At 44.4% G+C, this 22,888-nt stretch overlaps 1 protein-coding gene across 1 annotated transcript; it reads left to right on the top strand.

Moving 5' to 3' along the window:
* Positions 1-21,045: 21,045 nt before the first annotated feature.
* LOC138452536 (olfactory receptor 2D3-like) lies at positions 21,046-21,972 on the top strand. Its single transcript, XM_069604983.1, has one exon. The coding sequence runs from the start codon at positions 21,046-21,048 to the stop codon at positions 21,970-21,972; it is 927 nt and encodes a 308-aa protein (XP_069461084.1).
* Positions 21,973-22,888: the final 916 nt, after the last annotated feature.

The following is a 22,888-nucleotide window of genomic DNA, read 5'->3' on the forward strand; positions in this document are numbered from 1 at the left end:
ACACAGATAACATGGAAACCAAATCACTACATATCTCCCCTCTTTACACAACAACAACAACAACACCTACCAAAACCCGGTCATGCTCACAACACACACTGCGCACACAACACTCCAACATCTGCGCGTGCATCCCAACCAAAACTACCATTACCACAACTGTACACCCTGAACACGTCACCAGCTTAACCGGTACCAAGACACATATCAACAATGCCCTTCCCCTTTTCTACAAAGTGGAGGAAGGACACCAACCACTGAAAATTGCACCACTACTAATCTTCACCACCTCAGGTATCTCACTTCTCTACCATACTGCAACGCATTACCAATACTATCCTCACAGTCACACCACAGACACAACTCTAAGGTGTGCACCCACACAATCCAAAGAACAAGGCTGGGCGTTCCAAATACCCGAGTGAAATGACACAAAACAACAAGTGCACCAAAAGCACCAATGCCGCCACCCCCATCCATCACCTGTGTCCTCATGACCCACTATACAAGCCAACCACTGCTATGAGGAAACATCATCACACACACGAACTCACCAAATGCTTCACATTCACCAGAACAACCACACACCTCTTGCACTACTGATCCACTCCTATCCTCACAGCCACATAAAAACACACCACCACAATGATGTGCATCTTCCTTTACAAAGAACCAGGTTGGACGTTCCAAACATCTGAGTGAAACAAAAACCAAAACACCCAGGGTGCAAAGTTGCCACCCCCTATCCGTCACCTGTGTTCTCTGAATCCAACCTAGGGAACACAACTGCTGTGCAGAAACACACCATAGAACACACCACTCACTAAACTTGCACACACACGAAAATCACCACTTTACTGAAAGGCTCTAGCATACAGGCAACCTGCACACCAACACACCACACACTGCAATAACATCTCATTACAGTAATATTCTTAACATTTATAGAAACATTAACTAAGCTTCTTATTCTTCAAAATAGGCACAAAACCCCCATCCAAAATAGGCACAAATCTCCATTCATAAATCCCACCTGCAAAGCAAAATTTTGGTGTGACAAAAATTGTATCAAATGCATTACTGACTCCCTTTAGCGTAACCTTGACCTGTCCATTTCATCACTAAAAACTTAGAGAGTCCATCTATGGGAAAAACAGTGTTAAACATAACATTTCATTTGAAGCAACACTTTCACAAAACATCGTCACCATCATATCCTTCTAAACAAAGGCCACAACATTCACGCTCTTATGACTCACACCACAATCACACACTCTAAGTGTCTCATACTTATGCAGCCCTCACATCCCTCTAAATGCAACTTAATGGCACAAGTTAAGTGAAAACAACTTTGACTACATATGCCGCTTCTTCAGCCAGCACCCCTTTGATGACAAAAGTACCTCTGGGGACATGGCCCCATCCTTGCTGGTCGCTGAAGCAACATTTCATATCCCACCTTCCTATCCGCCGGCCACAAACCCATGTCTCAGCAGCTCGCCGAACCCCCATCGTTCACGACAATACCAGACTTGGTTCTCCGTTGCAAGCGGCAACTGCCTGCTCCAGTCCTTCTCCGATGCAGGCGGCAATTGCCCTCTCCAGTACATTTGCCTGCTGCTGCAATAGTCACAAACATGCTCCGCTCTGCTCCTCTGCCAGTCCTGTCATGCTTCCAATTTGACACGCGACAAGACTCCGGCACTGCGCGGAGCTGCTACATCGATGAGGAAAGGACCCATTACTAGCTCAGTGAATCGCACCGAAACCAGGAAGAAAAAAAATATGATGTAACGCCGTATTCCACGTAGTAAGGTCCCTTTCTTTAACGGACCCAATCTTATTCAGCTCCTGCTACGACCGTTGCCCGTAACATTCTGATGTACCCTACACTGGAACTGAACACTCCACAGGATCGCCAACTCCCTGGCTCTCCCGTTTGACGTCACCATCACTAGTGGGACTCCTGAAGGTGCTGAACTTCGTGGACTAACGGTCGCCTCATTAATAGGACCCTGTCTCCACTGCCATGCGCCTCCACATCTGCCCTAAGTATTGGTCGCTGAAGCCAAAGATGACAGGTACGCACCAGCTCTCCATTACTGGGATGCTCCCACGTGTGCCACCTGATTTACTACGCTAGGGCCACAGTAGACTGCAGCTCACATCAGTCATAGAGCCCCCAATACCAAAAGGGACCTTCTTGACCTCTGGCAGCCACAGGCCATAACAGCCCTCCATGCTGCAGCCGCGCTAAGAAATGAGGTAAGACTTGCTCACATGCCCCTCCAAAAGCTGCAATGCCTCCTCAGGACCCTGCTCTGCACAGCATGTGGGCTCCGAGCCCCTCTAGGTGCTGTAATGGGCTCTAAAACCCACCTAAGTCACTTGACCAAAGTTGTACCATGGGCTCACAGCCCCTCCTGGCACCTTGCACATGAGCTCCAAGCCCCTCCAAAGCACAACCAGAGGCTCCAAACGCCCTAATGGTGCTGTAGCTATGGGCTCTAAGCCCCTCCTAATGACTTCTCAGTTTCTCCTAAGTGCAGCTCTGGCTCCAAGCCTCTTCACATGCTGCTGCCATAGGCTCCAAGCCCCTCAGCTGTGCAGCATGGCTTCCAGGTTTTCAAGGCGCAGCTCAGACTCCAAGCCTCTTCAAATGCTGCTGCCATGGGCTACAAGCCCCTCCATGCCGCAGCTTTGGGTTCCCAAACCCCTTCAATGCAGTCACTGGGCCCTCAGCCCTGCCACAGAGCCTCTGCCAGTGTTATGTCCCTCACTGTGCTTAACCTGCCCAACTGCTGGCAGGTAAGCTGGCCCCTGGCCCTGGTGCAGCTCCTTATCTCCTGTGCCTGTGCCCCTTGCGCTGGGCCCTTCTGCGCCTACTACCAAAAGCGCTTGCCCTACCTGAGAGGATCGTCTTTGGTTGGGGGGCGGTGCATGTGCCCTCCTTAGTGCTGTCCCCCCAGCACAGCCAGCATCCTCGTCGCCATTGTAAAACTCTGGGTTCCCAGTGATGACTCTGACATCGGTTGATGTTCTAGTTGTTTCTTTATTGAAGTTCCAGTACATCTTTCATGTTTATCTTGTCAAGTTCATCTGAGCTCCAGGCAACAGCCACCGGCATCCTCTCAGGTAGACTACATAACTCCAACTGACTCACACACAACTCTCAACCATACATCAACATTCTCACCCACAGCATTGCATGTCACTCAGTCAACATTCCACTCATAATACACAGATAACATGGAAACCAAATCACTACATAGTCACTTGTCCTAGTCCCCCTTCCACATCAGGTTCCCTCTCCCTGGCTCCTCTTCCTAGTTCAAGTCCCCCTTCCTTGTCATAGTCCATCATCTATTCCTCATTTCTGAACTCCTCTTCCTCATCCTTTTCCTAGCATTTCTTCCTCTAGCACATCTTAGTCCATCTTCTCCCTTGTTCCCCCTAGTTCTTCGGTGGCATAAATCAATTAATTATGTTCATGTGCCTCCTGACGGCTCTGCTGCCAAGGTAACCTCCTCAGATTCTGCAGAGAAAGCATCAGCCTGCATGTCAGAAGATGCAGCTCATTCCCTTCCTCAGCCCCTCTTCTCTATCCACTATCTGCCTTTTCACTTGTGTACCCTAGACTAGTATTCTATCTCTTAATGTTTTTGGACAGTTTTGTACAGCTCCATAACTGCAAGTACTATTTCATGCACTGCTATGCTCCTTTTCCCATTTTCTCAGTGTACGGTCTGCTGAAGGGCCATTCTATGCTATAACATATGGCAGGAGGTGCTACATAAATACAAGATAGCATAACATAACACGGAAGAGCAAGGCAGCATGCAACAAAGGACCAAAGAGAGACACTGGCTGCAGTTACCAGGCCTCTGTTGCCACAGTTGCTCCCTGCCTCCTTGTGGGTGAAACGTTGTCTGGGGTGGTACATAAGGAAGCAGCATGCCTAATCACCTGTTCTAGCACGCAGGCCACTCTTTTTGCATGGCTCGGTGGTCAGCCGGGGGATCTGTAAGACACTGCCATGAATGTGCTTCACTTCTACATCACCCACCAAATTGAGCAAGGGGCTTTGTGTGCGCTGAATAGGAATTGTTGACACAAATATGGATGGATTCAAATTTAGCCATCTAGAGATTTGCGACGGTAGGGCAATAGAGTGCTCCCATCACTGTTCCTTTGGTTTGTTAATAGATAGTACCTTTGACGGTAAATAAGTACTCATTCATGGCTATAGAAAGGGCTAGGAATGTCAGAAGAAGGACTAAAACTTTCTTTAAAGTCTCTGGAAAGTACCTCAGAGCACCCTGGGATCGAAGGAAGCTACCCCTGGCTCTGCCTAGATCATCAAACAACTGTTAGCTGGTTCAAGAGCCTTTGAGAGTGAGACAATAGACTAGATAAGCAACCTAGTCAAACAGCCGCTCTCCGTTAAAACCCAGCCTGGGTCGTGTAATTCAAAACAAGTTATTGTACAGTTCAAGTTTGCTTCTCCAACTATATCTGTTGAATATAAGTTCAAGTAAATCCGGAGTCTTGTTTAAAGTAGTGAATTTTATCAAAGAAATATCAAAAAAATGATCACTAATATGGTCTTAGTGAGGACGCGGCTGACACATCTCATCGTTTGTGTAGACTTTAAATGCCAATGCATTTCGGAGCATTGCACTCCTTCAGGGCCAGTCTATACAAAATGTTGCAGAAAAGTACCAATGCATAGAAAATAACAAATAGAAAATAACAAATATGGTGTGGTAGCATTAAATAAGACATTGTTAACAACAGAATCAACACATGAATACATAGAAAAATGACATGATCAAAAATAAAAAGGAGATAACATACCCATTGTTATCTCCTTTTTATGTTTGATCATGTAATTTTCTATTGGTACTTTTCTGCAACATTTTGTATAGACTGGCCCTGAAAAAGGAGTGTAATGCTCCGAAATGCATTGGCATTTAAAGTCTACACAAACTATGAGATGTGTCAGCCGCGTCCTCACTAAGAGTTCTCCCCCCGCATATATTTGTGGTGTAAAGGGTTCATAAAAAAAAGTCAGCATTTTCAGCCGTCGCAATAATCACATAGATCCACTGGAAAGTGCTCAGGAATCCAGCTAGAAATTGAACAGTGTTTCTGTCACCCTGGCCTTGTTCTATGGGCCCTAGTGACATTTAGGGGCTAATTCATAGAATTGTTTTATAAAGGCAAAACCCCATTGGAAAACGTTCCGTGAATTAGGCCCTTAGTAACCCCCACACATGTTCAAATGATATTAAGCCTCATTACATTTGGCAGTGTAGGAAGAATTGGCAGTAATTCTGCTATCACAACTTTTTTCTTTCACTGCCAAATTATAATTTGTGGCAGAATTACCGCCAGTGAAAATATGCGCGGTAAATACACAGCTTTTCCGAGGGAAAGGGGCATATTCTCCTCTACTTTGTTGCTGGAGGTAAATCCTCCACTGTTCCTCCAAAAATCTGCAGATTTACTGCGCAGTAATTCCACCAGCGGTAAACTCAAAAAAAGTAATCTTTTCACTAAAAATCCCCTTTATCTGTGCATTTCCTAGAGGGGTGGCTTGACAGTGTTCTTAATAGTTTCTTTGTCCTTTTAGTGTAATTGAAGTATTATTTATTGTAGAGACTTGATTTGACTTTTATTTTATTTTGGTACTACAGTACTGTTGTTTTTTTCTGGCTCATAGCGCTCATGAGGAGTATGTCCCGCTCTCAGCCACTGCTACCTTAAAAGAGGTGATGGAAGTGCACCATTCACGTTGTACCTGCTTCAACTTTATAATTGGAATTGTTGCTGGTTTAGTCGTTGTGTGGGGCTGGGAAACCATTGTTGGAGCCATGTTGTTACACTCTTGGGAAGCGGTTGAGCTCCTACTTGGACTGTGCCTACAGCCTAGTCAGCCAAAATAAGAGAACAGTACAGTCAACTAATTCTGAAATTAAAACACATGGCCCTCATTACACTATTTGGCTTGAACTACACAAATCCTTCTGTCCGAACCAGTCAGAAAGTTTGGTAAGTTTGGTAAAGTTTGTTTAGGACAAACCTGTGAAAATGGTGGCCTTTCATTCATTAACCGAACATGTGTACCAATGGCTAGGTCTTGCAACAGCACAAAATGTGTATTTTGAAGGAAAAATATTTGACAAGTAATACTTATCCTCTGTCACTCAGCGACTATCAGGGAGGTGGAGCCCAACCACGATCAGTCGTCTTCCTGACCCGTTCAACTTGATAGAAGAGCCTGGGTTATTCCTTAACCCAGGCCTCCTCACTCGAGGGAGGTCTTCTCTCGATACACTCCACTGCTGTAGTCACAGATGACCAGACAGAGGGGTTGATCAAGCGAAAGAGTGGGTAGCAACACTGCTAATGACCCAAGCTGCAAGGAAGGAAAGAAGGAACAAGTTATTGGCAACCAACAGTAAGACAGAATGAAACTTTTGGTGTGTTTATTAACCTGATGGGACTTGATAGAGAGGAATCAAGAACAGCACTAATGACCAGATGTGCTGTTCCTTAATGCCTAAAGTTTAAGATAGGAATAATCAATACCCTGCATTTGGAGTCCCTATCATGTGCTGAAAAGACAGACCCAAACAAAAACTTCCTTACCAAGTCGCACAATGTCAGCGGAGTTGAGTATCCAGGTGTCCAGGAAGAGGGAGGAGGGGAAGAGAGACAACAACTGGCGAACATAATAAACAGGAAGGTTAGTATAGGAAGCTAACCTGGTCGGAACGAGGGTCGCTCTAGGGTCAGGTTGGTGCACTACATAACTGCAGGGTGTCCCAAGTGCACGTACAAAACAAGGAAGTCTACTGAGGTTTTCGGGAACCACAGATAAGTAAGAACACACAGGTAAGCAGGTATGAGTTACCAAGGGCTGTGAGCAAGATAAGAGGCTAATCACACTGTGCGGAAAGGAAGTACCTGAACGAACGCTAGAGGATCCGCACGTACTGCTGCACCACAAGAGACGTGTAGAGCTGCCAGCCACACACAGCTGAACGGTAGCGGTGAAGCCAGAAATTGGATTGGTGAGCAGGCTGGAATTCGACAGGAATGAGATCAAGAAAATGCGGTAAAGTAACGCTACTGTAGAACGGAGTCAATCAGAAGCACCCGGAAATGAGTCAGAATGTTATTTAAGGTTCCTTGTTGCGTATCACAGCTGACATGGTCACATGATCGGCTTGCACGGTGCGGCCTCTACCAAGGCGTGTGACGGCTGCGGCCCATCGCCAGGGCAACCGCTAATGCCGCAGAAACGGGGCTGCCACATGACGTTGATGTGATGACAGAGGCCTTCGAGGAGGGGGGGGGGGGCGGTGAGGGCGAGATCTAGGGACTAGCTCCCCTGTTCACAACATCCTCCTACGCATGGTTTCATATAGATAGACACTGGCTCTAGATCATTTTGGCTTGAAGGTGTGTCTTAACATTACGAATGACACCAGTTTCTTATCTTATCTATACTTGTAAAGCGCATCGTTCGCCCGAAGGCATCATGCTGGACGATACATAGATCCAACACTTTTATAGGTCTTTGTGGCAGAAAGTGTAAGCTGCAGGCTTTGTGCCTCAGCTGCCCATGTAAAATGTGAACATTATCCTCTCTCAGAGGCTAACAGCTGAAGACATAATAGCAATTATATTCACATGATTTTATATATTTATTTATTTTGCTTTAACTATGGTATTTGAAAGAGCCTGAACCGTGGCCCAAAATGCTCAGAAGGCACTATACAGATACATATTAGAAGTCATTACAATGATTAGGAAATATAAGAGATCGAGACGGTCCGGAAGAACAACATGGAAGATACTGGTTACTTATTTTCAGAACATAAACATTTTTGAACCATGCAGAAATGCCAGTAACGAGGGTCAATCCTAGAGTTAAGGGGATTCCAAAAGCAGGGAGCCACAAGAGAAAATGCCTGCTTCTGGTTTGTGCGCTGTATAGCCTTGGGATTAATCAAACCAAGCGGATACAACTGCGTGAGACTCAAGATCCAACCAGTAGCTGCCGTTTTGTGGTTAAGGACAAACAATGCTTTCTAGGTTAAACATCCCAGTATAAAATGATTCTGGATTCCAGGAACAACCAATGAAGGTAGGACAAAACATGGTAGATTTGGTCAAACTTTTGTGGCCTTGTTACTAGTGGGTCAGCTGAGTGAAAGGCAGATGTGAGGGGAACTCCTGAAAGGTGTTCTTCTCAATTTACAATCTCTGTAATTCCTGGGAGGAGTGTGTTTGGTCACATAGCCCCTCCCCCAAATGAGTCATGCCTTCAAAGCATTCTCAGAATGTCTTCCTGAGGTGAAAGGCAGTGAAGGGAAGTTCAAGGTCTGTCTATATCTTGCGATGATAGCATGTAGTCTGAAAAACAAACCTTGAAACTGTGAGTAGAAAATGTGTGTACTGGAGGTTAACAAATATCCTTCCGTAGCTGGGTTTTTCGATTAGAACCTGTTGAATGTGCTCAAATGCCATCCTATCTTCTGAATAGTTCATTCCTGTCTGGGGAGATGGAGTGGAGGGGGGGGGTCCCCTTACGTGTGCACCCCTGCACCTACAGTTGGAATATATGGTGTGTTTAACTGTGCACTTCACCCAATACAATGAAATGTGTGAGTTTAGAAAGGAGTAAAGACCACGCCAAATTAAAAGTAACACAACAGAGAATCTATTATACTAATCTCGTCAGCATCGGTTGCAACCCACAATATTCTTTGGTAATCCCTCTATGACGAGTTGAATACAGCTGCTCTTTGTAATAAACAATTTGTATTGACCTTTTTGCATAGCATCCAAATGTATAACATTATTAAAAGGTAATACGGGAAGTACGCAGAGCCGACAGGTACTTAAAGCCAATCCCACCAAACGCCCGTGAACCCTCTTCACCAGCCCAGAAAACCACACCCTTTCCCTTTGGACACCAAAATCAACACCCTTCGGTAGGCTGAGACGCTCCTCCCCTCTTCCACAATGGGCCTTGAAATTAACCAGATTCCTCCCTGTCCCCCAACCATTTTCCCCAAACATTCCATGTTTTTGAAGACATCCCCTGTTCTTGTTGACCAGCCTCTCCATCTCCATACACCCATCCATGGTGGACTCCCACTCTGGTAGGGAGGTGGGATCCTCAGAGACCCATTCTCTAGTGATGCCTCTCTTGGCTACGGCAAAAGACATATCGACCAGTTTCCTATCCCATCTCGATGGGGATGCCTCCCCCCCACAACCCCAGCACATAGATCCTGGGATCTGCCATGATCGCTTCACCCAACACGGCACCCATTCTGGACAACACTCCCACCCAGATGCTCCAAATCCTGTGGCATTCCCAGAACGTATGCACAAATGTTCCCTCTGCCACTTTACATTTGGGACAGGTGTCACTTACCCTCCTATCCATCAAATACAGGTATCTGGGGGTGTAATAAACCTTTGTAATGCATCGTCCTAAGTTTGACACTAATGGCTAGTTCATTTGTCTGACCCAGCACACTTTCTCATTACCTCTGTTCCACCCGGCCCCCAATTCCCTCTCAACATACCTGCAGTGACTCCATGGACTTGCTGGTAACTCCAGTTAACCACCTGTATAAACTAGAGGTCTGTTTTACCATGAGTTTCTCAGTGGAAACTTTACTCAGAAGCGGTGTCTCCTGAGGGAGGACAAACTCCCCTCAAACTGCCTACGTAGTGCATCCCATAGCTGCAGATAGTGGAAAAACAGGTACTGACCCAGGCCAGACCCAGCCCGTAATTCTATAGAAGATTGGATCTATATTTTCGCTGGCAAACATGCAGCTGCCCCTATGGGAGTAATGATTAGAACTGAGGACAGAAAACCCTCCTATGACAAGGTGATAGAGACGCCAAGAGGAATCTCAGAGCTGAGCTGCGCTATGCCAAGAAAACAATTGCCCCTCTGGAGACATACTACGCAAATGTGAGGAGTATTAAGAATAGATACAGAGCAGTCGTCAAAGCCAAAAGAAGGGCTGAGAGAAACACATCCTGGCAAAGATTAGCGCAGACGATCTGTGAAGGAAAGGCCTGCAGTATCTCGCCACTTTTAGGCGAGGCATGAGGTCCCTTAGTAAATCCAATTGGGCCGGCAGAATGGATTACATTTCTGGAAAATCGGAACGCCCAGTGAGATACGGAGGACTCAATACCATTGAGAAGTGCCCCACTAATGCCACCCATTGATGTATCCTATGAAGTTATATTGAATAAGATTAAAGAGCTAAAATCTTCTCGAGCTCCAGGACCCAATGGTTTGGCCAATATTGTCATCAAATGCCAACCTGAGTTCTGGGCCAGTTTATTGGTTATCTTATTCAAGAAGAATCTAATCGTAGGCAAAATGCCCCGATCCTGGCAAACAGTGGTTCTCATCCCCATATTTAAAAAGGGAAATCAGTTACATACCAACAATTATAGGGTGCTATCAATTTTAGACACAACGGGAAGTTATTTGCCTCATTGATACTAAAAGAGTTACAGCTATGGGTGGAGCATTCAGGTCTTTTATGCAAATTCCAAAGTGGGTTTAGACAGGGTAATTCCACCGCCCATAATATCATGGCAGTGGACCTATTACGCACTAGAGTGCGGAAAGGGGGGCAGTCACCCTTATATGCCCTATATATAGATTTTAAGGCTGCGTTCGACTCAATCCCTAGAGGTCATCTGTGGTTGAAACTGAAGACCATGGGTTGTCCTGAAGGCTTGCTGTACTATCTCAGATTGCATCTGGACACCTCAGTAAAACTAAAATTGGACCAGGAAGGTCGCACAACAGGAAAAGTTCTTCAAAATAGGGGGGTAAAGCAAGGGTGTGTCACGGCCCCACTAATTTACAACTTATATGTGCATGACATACCAGCAGCAATAACTGCAGTTAAAAATTGTCCCCCTAAAATTGGCAAGGCCGCTTGCCCTGTTTTAGCTTATGCTGACGACCTGGTAAATTCCGATCATACCATTAGTGGGATACGACGTTCTGCCACAGTCCGTTGGGAATATGCAGAAATAAATTGTCTCAGTATCAACCTGGAAAAGGTTATGAGGTATACTAGCAGGAAAACGGCATGAGTGCAGCTCATGGTAGGCAAAGTGAACATCCTATATGCCCCTCAATATCGATACCTGGGAATCGATTTCAAACTCATTAGTGATTATGCAATATGCAAACAAACACGTGCCATTAGAGCGGCGCAATTGACTCCTCTGTTTTGCTTTTTTACCATCAAGCAGGGAGGCTTTACACTATGGGATACTCGATAATTATACATGCAAGTTTTTTCCCCGATGATAACCTACGGACTTGGAGCGTTACTTGATTTTGATCTGAAATGGCTCCAGGTATTTGAAGGGAAATGTTGCCATTGTATCCTTGGTTTACCCCCTTGCATACCAATGCAACTTATAAGCCTACAGCTAGGGTTGATTTCCTTAAAAGTCATTGGGTCTCATTATGAGGCAGGCAGCCACGGAATTAATGGTGCCGGTAAGGGACCGGCACCATTCATTCCGGGCCGCACTATTATGAGGTCTGCAGCGAGTCCCGCTCTGGAACGCCTGGTCAGACCAGGCGTCCTTAGCGGGACCCGCTAGCAGACCAGGATGCTAACAACGGGCCCGTCATTAACGGGCCCGTTCTTAGCACCTTCCCCATTCACATTGAGCCCTATGGGGGCTCAAATGGGAATGGGGATGTACCGGGTCCGGGTCCCGAGAGTTGGGAATTTTGGCAGTTTGTGCAGTATAGAATGGATAATTTTAAGAAGCCCCAGAGTTACCTGAATTTATGTCCATCTACAAGACTCAGACGCTTCATCCTACAACTTAGATTGGAGCAGCTTCCAAACATGACAGTCACAGAGAAAAGATAAGATTGCTGTGGAATTACGATCCTGCCGATTGTGCAAAGAGCAAGAATTGTTGGAGACAGCCAAACATCTCCTGACTGAATGCCACGAAATGGCTAGTACAATGAACCACTTCCTTGGCATGTATGTGCATAATTATGACTCATTCGGGGAGAGTTCATTTTGGCTTCACTGTACCAACTCCAATAGTATGCGTTTGTTGACTGCTCTATACAATATCTGGCTGAAGATTGAAGTTATACTGAAATCCCTTCATTTGCTCCCACTGGATTCAAGGATTAAATTCAAAACCCTCTGCATTGTCCACAAGGCTTTCTGGGGCATGGGTCTGAAATACTTTCAGCTATCCCTCTGCAAATACCTCCCCTCTCAAATTCTTCGCTCCTCTACCTCTAACTCCTTCAGGCTCAGTCGATTTTCAAAGAAACGAGCTGGGGGTAGATCTATGTCTTCGGCAGGGGCCTCCCTCTAAAACAGCCTCCCCGCCACTCTAAAACTGGAAGAGAACCATCTCCGGTTCCGGAAGCACCTCAATGCCTTCCTCTTTTCTTCTGCCTTCGCTCACCCTCTCCCCTGCTGATCTGTTCTCTCTTGGCACCGTGCACCTGGCTACCCTCTGTCCTCCGGGTCCAGGTACCTGCTCACCCTGTCACCCTCCCGCACTGCCTCCGGGCCACCCCTTGCACTGGGGTCTGTATCTGTACCCATACAGCCCCCCTTTTTCTTCCTGCACTTATCAGACCTACCCTGTCTGCTGCCTTAAACCTAGCACTTGCCAATTGCTGGCTTCACTACCACTGTTTGTTTCCTTTATTAATTTATTTATTATTTATCTGTTTCTCCTTTGCTTTGCACTTTCAACTTCTCCCCCCTTCCACGCACTTTTCCACTCCCCCTCTCCCATGCACTTGCGCGTTCTCAATGTCACTGGGCCTAGTAAGATCGTTGTTCTGTTCTCCCCTGATCGCCTCCCTTGCCTTATCGCGCTATGAAACACTTGTGTACGAGCGCGCTAGAAATAAAATATCAATATCAAAGCCGTTTTCCCTTAGATATGTATTAAATGCATGAATTCTCCACTGTAGGCCGATGTGAGGTCTAAAAAGACCATATCATCTGCAAAAAGTATCCAGGGTACTAACGTGTCATTTATCTTTGGAGGGAAAGCAATTACCTCTTTCTGTGCGACTGCCAAATTGACAATGTACAAACAGAATAGGAACGGGGCCAAGGTACAGCCTTGCTTCAACCCACAGCAAGTAGATATTTTTTGTGACATCGACCTTTGCCAGAGAGCCTAATCCGCACTGAAGTATTTATGTATAGCACCTCTATAGCCTCTACCAAATCTTCTGGGCAATTCCATGCTCTTAATTTAGCCCTTATGACTCCATCGAACGCTTGTTCGAGATCAAGAAATGCCAGATACAAGCAAGCATTTGTGTCCAGGGCTTTCTCTTTCAAGAAATGTATCCTGAAGAGATTTAAAGGGGTATCCAACCCCCTGACAAACCCAGTTTGTCTTGGATCTAAAATACCACTTTCCTCTGCCTAATTTTTTAAATCTCTCAGCAAAACCGTTGCAAACAATTTTCCGATGGAATCAAGGAGGGCGACAGGGCGGTAGTTTTTCGGGACAACCCTAGCTCCCTTCTTGAAGATTGCCATGATGTTTGCTTACCTTCAGGATAATGATACCCTCTTATTTGACATAATCTGGGCAAAGAGAACTGGCAGAAATGTACTCCATTGGTTTAGATTTTTCTTCAGTTCCTGGTTGGATATCCCATCATTATTTCAGCATCTAGATCGTCAAATGCAAATCTGCAATTTGGAAGATGTTTCTAGTTTTCCTTCCCTCCAACCTGGATCTGCAAACAAGTTTGTATAATAAGCTACCCACTCTGACTCAGAGACCATGCCACTAATGAGGCTCGATCTAAGCATCATCGTAGTTAATTAGGTCTCAAAGATTTCTGGTGTTCTTCGCACAGATCACCCTTAGCATGCTCTTGGAGTCATTCTGGGCCCGAATACTCCTCGTCCCAATGCACCCGTTTCTGTACTGCAGTTTGGCCATTCTTATTGTTTGTTTGTTTTGTTTGTTTGTTTTATTCACTTATAATGCGCACCAAACCCAAAGGTAGCCAGGCGCAGCAGTACAGAAAATGCAAAGCTTAGGTTGCAGGGTGGGGACATGGGATACATACACTGTACAAATACAAAATACAAAATATAGATGCAAAATATCACAGGAAGGCATTCTCTCGTGTCTATTAGACTTATCTCTCTCTTTATTTATTCTTCGGATGGACGCCCTGAATAATTTCCTCGTCTTCACCAGGGATTGATCATACAAGTGTTTTGAGCCACCGCTTCTATGCCCCTTTCCCTCTCCCTGTACCCCCTCTTCATGGAGGATTCCTTGATATTCCACCAGGGAGGGATCGGCTAGAGCTGAGTCCCTCTATCGACTTAGCAGCCAAATTACATCCTGTTTTAATTTAAGTCGGTTTCCACACGTTTCTAATTCCACCTCTCCATTTTATTTATTTCCTCCTCCCCTTCATTGTCTCTAATTGAAATCGCAAACATGTCATTGTCACTCCATTCCTGAGGCATGATCTTAAAGGTCTCTACTTTTTCTCTAAGATTTCCGGAGACAAAGCAAAATTCGATGCAGGAGCTCTGCTCACTGCGTATCCATGTACACCTCCCTGTTATGTCCCCCACCGTTTGTCAATTCAACATAAACATATTTCTTTCATTGCACTCATCCAGTCTTTTTCCTTTGCATTCCATTCATTCTTACACAAGGGATGACCCTTTTTACTTAATAATTTGATGTTTAGGTCTCCACAAATTAGAAATTTAACATCCTCCCTCTCCCACATCATTTCATCTATTTCCTTTCCAATACTTTTCCTTATTCATGTTCATCTGCCAGTAAACATTAATCAAAATCAACGGGCTAAGCCATGACCTTTATTTTTGTTCTAGTAACATGACTTGCATTTGACATTCATAATAGTCCAACCTGAATCAACTTTCACTAAGGTGAGGAGACCCGAGTACGGTCGGCTGGTTATCCCTTTTAGTGCAGCATTTAAAAATGCAGCATATCCATCGCACACAGGCTTAGTCCTCAACCAGGTTTCCCAGAAACATAATATGTTAAAATCTTCAAATTTGGGGATTCTTTCTATGAACAAGGACCGAAACCCTTCAGTAATTGCCCCCCCCCCTTTGGGGGATCTATTTCCCCAGACCACCCGACAATGCGCTAGATATCCAAAACCAAGAGTCATCTATCCCAATTTGCCCTTTTCTCCACTCTTTTGACATCCACCCTGTTATTCTGATTGTCAATTGTAAATTTCAAGGATTTCAGATTTTCCCTCCTGGGCAACACATTTGTTGTTCCTGCAGCACTTTGATTATTCTGTGGGGATGACTGAATGACTTCCTTATTTGCCGTTAATTCCCAATGGCAGGAATTTGTCTTTCGAAGATAAGATTAGGTCCCTCTTGGCTTGTGCAACCAGATGGAGGATAACCCAATCCGTTCTTTTATCCAAGACAAACTCCACAACACTAATGTCTCTCATGGTAATCTGATGCTTTGGGACAATACAATTTAATAAGCAAAGATAATTGCTTCTATTTAGAACTTGTGAGTCCACACTTCCCATAGTTCTTTCAACATATAGTTTAAAGGTAGCTCCGTGGGGACTCCTAGTTCTTTCCTTTTTTTCACCATAATTAATCTTCTCCCTGGGAAATTTTGAGTTTTCCCCCAACCATGATCTCATCGCCCGTTCACCTTCTCTTACTTCATTTATATCCAGTCCTTTTCTCTTATCCTCCATTGTTCTGAAGGGGGTTTTCTCTTTCGGGGACAACAAGCCTTTCTGATTGTCCTTAGGATTCGTATTATTCTTTTGAAGTGGTTTTATCATTTCTTCTAGTTGGTTTTCAATTTTTGCCCACACCGAATTACTAATGTCTTTCCACCTTGCCTCATCCTCCTCTCTTTCCATCTCTTCTATGAGATCAGTGAGGTCATCTCCTCATCATCCACCTCCTCTTCTTCCATCTGTGCATCTTCCACCACCACCAGTACTTCCTAGCTCACTTAGGCTCTGGTTTATTATCATTAGCTGGAGGAGAGTGCATGTTTCTTAAAAATGCTCTTGAGCCATTGGACTTCCTCTTTATATTTGATGACATATCCTTTGTTTTCTTCATATTTTGCCTAGATTTCTTATTTATAGCAGTTACCATAGATTGTCTGGTTTTATCATTAATTTCCTTTGACATTTGGAACATGGAAAAAACATTTCCTTACTTTGGCGACTTCGGCGAACTTTCTTTTTGGGGTGTCGCCTTTGTCAAATCTTTTGGGTCCGAACTCTCAAGATCCATTGTTTGAAACTCACTATTCGTATTTTTTTGACTCTGGCTCATTTTAATTGGGGCCCTCATCCACTCACCATCTAACAATAGAGCCTCCATCATAGAAGATTTTTCCGTAGTCTCCCTCTGTGCTCAGTCGCAGAGACGATTTTGCAAGTTTTTCGAGGTCTTAGTCTCTTTGTCCATTCTCTCCTCCATCCTAGTTGGCAACATCTCTAGAGTCATCAATTTATTCAAAACTCCCATAATTACAGTAGATTTTTTCCTGTAGAGTAGTTATTATGGCCTCATAGAGCTTAGAAAATGGCAAAAGGGACATTGTTATGGAGGCCATCATGAGTTGTTGAAGGGGGCCCCATTCCTCAGATCCCAATGGAGGATTTCCCTTCTGGTTTTTCCGTACACATCCACAACATTGATGGGACACACTTGATCCTGGTGTAGACGAGCCTTGTGATGATGAAATATTATTTTGCTTCAAAACTGAATCCCCTTCATGATAACCCACCGGGCTACCCATCTGTCCCATTTCTTGTGGGAACACCTTGTCAAAATCAGTTTCTGATACATCCATTGGGGTCTGAGACAAGCCTTTCCATGGCAAGCACTACTTACCCTCCTTTTTTTCTCCCTGCTGGGGAGCCTCCATTTTTCCCCACTTCCATTAAATTTTCCTTCCCTCAGCCTATGGTTTTTGGTTTCATCCGTTTCCATTTTCGCTCTCAAATCAGCTTGCCTTAGGGATTCATCCAGAATACGCACCCGTTCCAACACACTAGTAAGACTCAAGCGTTTTTGATATGCTATTTTATTTGTAAGATCAGCTGCCAAATCGGCATTTTGCCCTGCTTCAAATGATCTGGGCTCATCAGCTGATAGTAGTGTCCACCAGCTGGGGTGTATCCTGGATCTCTCCATTATTCCATCTAATTTAATTTCTTTTCCTGTGTTACGTTTCTCCCATGCTTCATGTTATTGGGGTTTCCATTACTCCAATCGAGGTTCAGGCCATCCACTTCAACCATATTTCCATCACTTACAAGCATCAGTACACCAGTTCCATCCTTTATTTCCATATCAGTTATAGTCCGAGGGCTTTCTCCTTCCGTGAATTGGAGCCCCCCATAGTTCCTTTTACCCTCCATTTCCGCCATAATTCATGCTACTTTGTCCTTTTTCTTAAACACATGTATGCCTTTCAATCCTGCCCTTTCCTCCTTATTTACAACCTCAAGGTGTAAATCCTCCACTTTGTCTGTTTCCATCTCAATATATGATGTATCATTTTAAGTGTCCTCCGTCAGATTTTTGGTCTCATTGCCTTTGCGCCCACTGCCTCCCAGCTTTGCCTGCAGACGGGTCCCTGTGCCTGAATGGTTGGATGAGTTCGACATTTTTCCTCGTGCTCCAACCGCACTCCTGTGAACTCCTGCAAACTCCACCTTTACTACGGCAGCGCTATAAGCAGTGCTATAGGCCACTCAAGCTAGGACTCATGCTCACCTTTGCACTATTCAACAGTTTTGCACACTCTTAGATTTATAACTCCCAGCTCCTTACTCAGTGTGGGCTTCCCGGATTTAAAGAAGCTGGGGGTCGCGTAGCTTCTGAAAAGAGCTCGCCTTGCTAACAAAATGTTGGTAAATGCTGGTAAATATTGGGATATTGGGAGGATAGTAGGGTGAGTGAAGGGGTTATGGGGGAGGGGTTGCCTTGCTTATAATCAGCGTCTTTTGATCGCACAACTAGAGAATTAGAACACTAGAGCACGGCACGGCACAGCGCAAATCCAACAGCGCAAATGCTACTGAGTCCCCTCTGCTCACCTCCAAAAGCCTCCAAAAGCTTTTCCCAACAAGAGTCCCAAACGGCAGCAGAACGTCGGGCTCCCTGGTAGCAGGGCTCGTGGTCCGGTCAGTTCAGTCAAAGGAATTTCTCACCTTCCTTCACTCGCTCGCACACTCTCCTCAACGTGTTAGAGGAAAGGACATTTCTGGAACAGGAACCAACGAGTCAAGCCGCACTGCCACAGCATCTCGAGAAACACTGAAAACAAACGCACACAGCCGCTTCTAACTCGAATAGTGACAATGTATACTTCTGCTAAATCTGCATCGCTGTTCAATAGATGCTGAAAACTCATGCGTTAATATATTCTCTATATTCATGAATAACTGTGGCTGTCACACTGGAACTGTGCATACAAAACAAATTAAGGTTCAACATGTGTCAAAAATATGATTCTGCTAACTGGAGATCATGGCATGTGTTAGAGATTCCTTTTAAAATCACAAAAGTCAAGTGGAAGGGTATTGTCAAGTGTTCTGAATGGTGTGCTTATGAATGAAATAAATGAATTATCATTTCAATCAGAGTCTTTCCGATGTTTTATTTCCTTTCCAAACCACTGTCGGATTACTGTGCATTAGTTTGAATAAAACATGTGTTCTGTTCAGCCCAGTATATTTGCTGACTTAAAGTTGACTAAGTTCTAACTCATAGTAAATTAGCCCCCTCCTTTTTGAGTATTTTCCAGGGGATTCTTGTAATAAAATAACTTAAAATTTCAATAGGTCAAAGTTTGCAGTGGCCTCAAAAGAAAATGCTTCTATTAAAAGTGGCAACTTTTAAACTCTGCTTAGCAATAAGGCTGACCAGCTATTCGGCTAATGCAGGAGAACGAAGCAAGCCTGTCAACTCATTTCAAATCAGTCATTCCCTGAACCCATAACACAGGCTAATTATACGAGTCATGGGCTGAAGAATGAGATGTGTTTCATAGGGCAAATGCAGTGCATGATTCAAGTATGACATTATACATAGAAACACATTTGGCTCATAACTCTGGAAGCATACCAGTTGCAAAGATGGGACTTGATGTGTTTCAAATGTGTGTGTCAATTCTTTAATTTGACATCAAATTTGAATTCCCCATAACATTATTAAACATTATTAAAATGATTAATATTCATAACATTTTGAATGAATGTGCTATGCATTAATGTTGCATAAGAAAGGCGTGTCTGTGATGTCAGATTACAGAAATCTATGTATCATTGAGGTGAAACATTGCTACTGTGACTTATGGAATAAAAACTAATTTGCAGTCAAGGGTATTAAGAGCAGATTGGGCCCCCACTTATTTTCTCATCTCGGATATAGAAATATGTACATCCAATGAAGATTGGGTGTGTGTATTCAATAGGCATCTCTGAACATGAGACAGGCCAATGGAAATATTGGGACAATTGCATAGTATGACATAATTATGGCATGAGCATGGGAATATTTTACACTTTAAAGAGTGGGAGCCCACAGGGGATAGGATTATGACTCTGGAAATGCTGTAGGAAGGAAAGATACCTGGATTGGATAGGATGGGTGGATTAATGAGGGAGCCCAACTTAAGGGCTGCATAAGGGGGGATTCCTGTTCCAAGATGATGAGTCCTGTCCATAAGGGAACCTGATGAAGTTCTAACTTCATGGAAGCAGGCAAAGAGGGGTCTGCTGACCGAAAGTACCCTGGGCACACCAAAGGGCTTCTAATGGCACTGCACATTTAAACACTAATCCAAAGTAAGTATGAGAGTTCCAAAATAAAGTGATATCTTCTCGCTAGCCACCATTTTTATTGCTAGTATTAAGACCCAGAAAGGGGGGGTAGTTTCAGAAGATGATATCAAAATACGTTGATAAAATGGGAACTGTACAGCGTATTCTTTCAGCCTTTAGAATTAAGTGAGATATCATTTCAGTCAAAAAGATATGTATGAGCTCTGTGCACAGTGATACAGGTTGCATTTTATGCAGTCTTTGTAAAATATAATAGCATTACATTGAACCCAAAGTGTTTTCACAGAAATAGTTACAATTAAGCTGTGATATGAATACACCCGTGCCACAGCCTAATGCAGATCTGCTTGATAATGTGTGTTCTGTGAAGGCAAAAGCTACTCATTAAGGAATGGGAAATGAGAGCAAGTTTAAGTGTATCATTTCTGCTCTCATAAAAATGATCCAAACGTAAATCCCATATACCCCTGATTTTGGAAACCTCACAGTGGCACTCTATTAGGAAGGTGAGAGGTGAGAGGGAAGGAACACTTTTAACAAAATCTTTGTGTGTTGTGAACCGATAATAGTGCTTCCTTAGTCAAAACCCCCAGAATTATGATGCACTTCACTAAAAGCTTACTCAAAACTGCACATATATAGTAGTAGTTTATTATGTTAATGGACATTTGTGTGTGAGTAATAGTGAGATCCAAGCAGGCAGGTTATTTTCTTTTTTGGTGGACAAGCTGCCTGTGATTGAATATGCAAGGAATTCTTAGTCCGGCAACATTTTCAAATCCATTAGGATCCTTGTATGTACATGAAGAATTGGGAAAGTCTTCTTTTGCTCATAAATCTTTCACATTCCAATCCAATAAAAGATGTGCATGGGTTGGTGAATACAAATCCCGACACACTTTCTAATACTTTCTCTTCCCTTGTATCTAAGGCATGTATAGAGATGTTCAGCTCTCCACCATGATGAAACACCTTCCATTGATCTGCACTGTGGTTTAACAGTATTGTATTATGTCACATCCAACCAAGAATGCACATGGGTTTACTGTGAGTCTGTCCTTATTTTCCTACAGATGAGAAGAAGATGCTCAGTGGAGATGAAGAATGGAAGCGCAGGGACAGAGTTCCTACTGCTGGGACTATCTGAGGACCCGCACGTGAAGATCGTTCTCTTTGTGTTATTCATATTTACATACCTTCTCACTATTATTGGGAATGGTTTTCTGGTTACAGCCTGTGTCAATGAGCCACGCCTTCATACTCCTATGTACTTCTTTCTTGGGAACCTGTCCTTCTTGGACATCTGCTTCTCAACAGTATTTGCACCTGGCTTGTTGGCCCAACAGCTATCGTGGAGGAGAATCAGCTTCCCAGGATGTGCAGCTCAGATGTACATTTCCCTGCTCCTGGGTATCACAGAATGTGTACTCTTAGCAGTCATGGCATACGATCGTTATGTAGCCATCTTGTTTCCCTTGCGTTATAGTGTCATTATGAGCAGGTCTTGTTGTGTTACAATGGCAGTCTGCTGCTGGGTGAGTGGCATTGTGATGGCCCTCATGGACACGGTTTTCACATTACGGTTGCCTTTGTGTGGGCACAGAATTGTCAACCATTTCTTTTGTGAGGCCACTGCTCTTTTAAAGATGGCGTGCAGAGACACATTTGTCACAGAGATGGTGGTTTTTGTTGCAGGGATCTTTGCACTGCTAATCCCCAGTATTTTGACTGTTGTCTCCTACGCACGCATCATCACCACCATCCTGGGAATCATCTCTTCTGAAGGCCGGCACAAAGCCTTCTCAACATGTGCCTCGCACCTGATTGTTGTCACCATATTCTATGGCACCGCCATTTTCATGTACATGAAGCCAACATCTGCAGACTCTGCAAATCAGGATAAAATAATTTCACTCTTTTATACCGTGACTCCACCGTTGCTGAACCCCATGATCTACAGTCTCAGGAACAAAGAGGTGAAAATAGCCCTGCTAAAAGTTGCACAGCGAAACAGATTTCATTGAAGGTGATCTTTGTGTTCAACAGTTTATGTTAAATTGACTTGGTCAGAACTGCAGAAAAACGTCTTGACCCTGAAGCACTGAGGAACAAACAAAACACTACAATTAAACACTGCATTAAAATTGAACATTTACACTTTGGGCCCGATTCTTGGAATTATTTGTGCAGTAAATAGGGCCTTTGCGTGCCAAACTGCATGCAAAATTCCATTTGTCGATTCATGGAACGGACTGAGCGTCACTTTTTCGTACTTTGTGGGTACCTCGCGCAGGCTCGGCACGTCTCTGCGAGCAGCCGAGTACCTTGCACGAGACACGACGCAGAGCATGGATTGCACAGAGGGCAGGGATAGTGGTGTAACTCGTAAAATGAGAAAGGACAAAGGAAAATGTGGGCGTTACGAGGAATGCCCACAGGCAGTCCATTGCATACCCTCTATTGTGTGGAAAGATACATATTCATGGATCTGACCGCGCAACCTTTCGGGGGAAATGGCCATGCAAAGCCCTCATTCTAACCGTCACCCGAAGGCAGGCGCACAGACACTTGCACACAGGTAAAATCAGGTGTCAGATGTAGGGGTGCGTGTACTCAGCTGGGGTTCCGATCTAACTTAGGGTTGCGCGTGTGCAGTGTAGCAGGATGCCGGAATGGTTTACGGGGGTTAGCACGAAGATTTTCCAAGTTTTACTGGATTTATGAAAATTATATGCATGTTGTCAGGGTTCTGGTAACAGTTACGGGGACCCAGCGCCGGGTCCAGAGTTGCAGGCCTGCTTGCAGGGGAATCACACATACTGTTGAAAGGGCACATATATTTGCGCCCAGGGAGCACGCAAAGGTAGCTGTTTTTGCTTCGCGTGGCAAAGGAGGTCGGGCCGCGACTTCTTATACAGTTAGTTTGCGCAAACAATTCCA

The sequence above is a fragment of the Ambystoma mexicanum genome, chromosome 4p (genome assembly GCF_040938575.1).
Source record: "Ambystoma mexicanum isolate Mex_15411 chromosome 4p, UKY_AmexF1_1, whole genome shotgun sequence".
Taxonomy (NCBI): Eukaryota; Metazoa; Chordata; class Amphibia; order Caudata; family Ambystomatidae; genus Ambystoma; species Ambystoma mexicanum.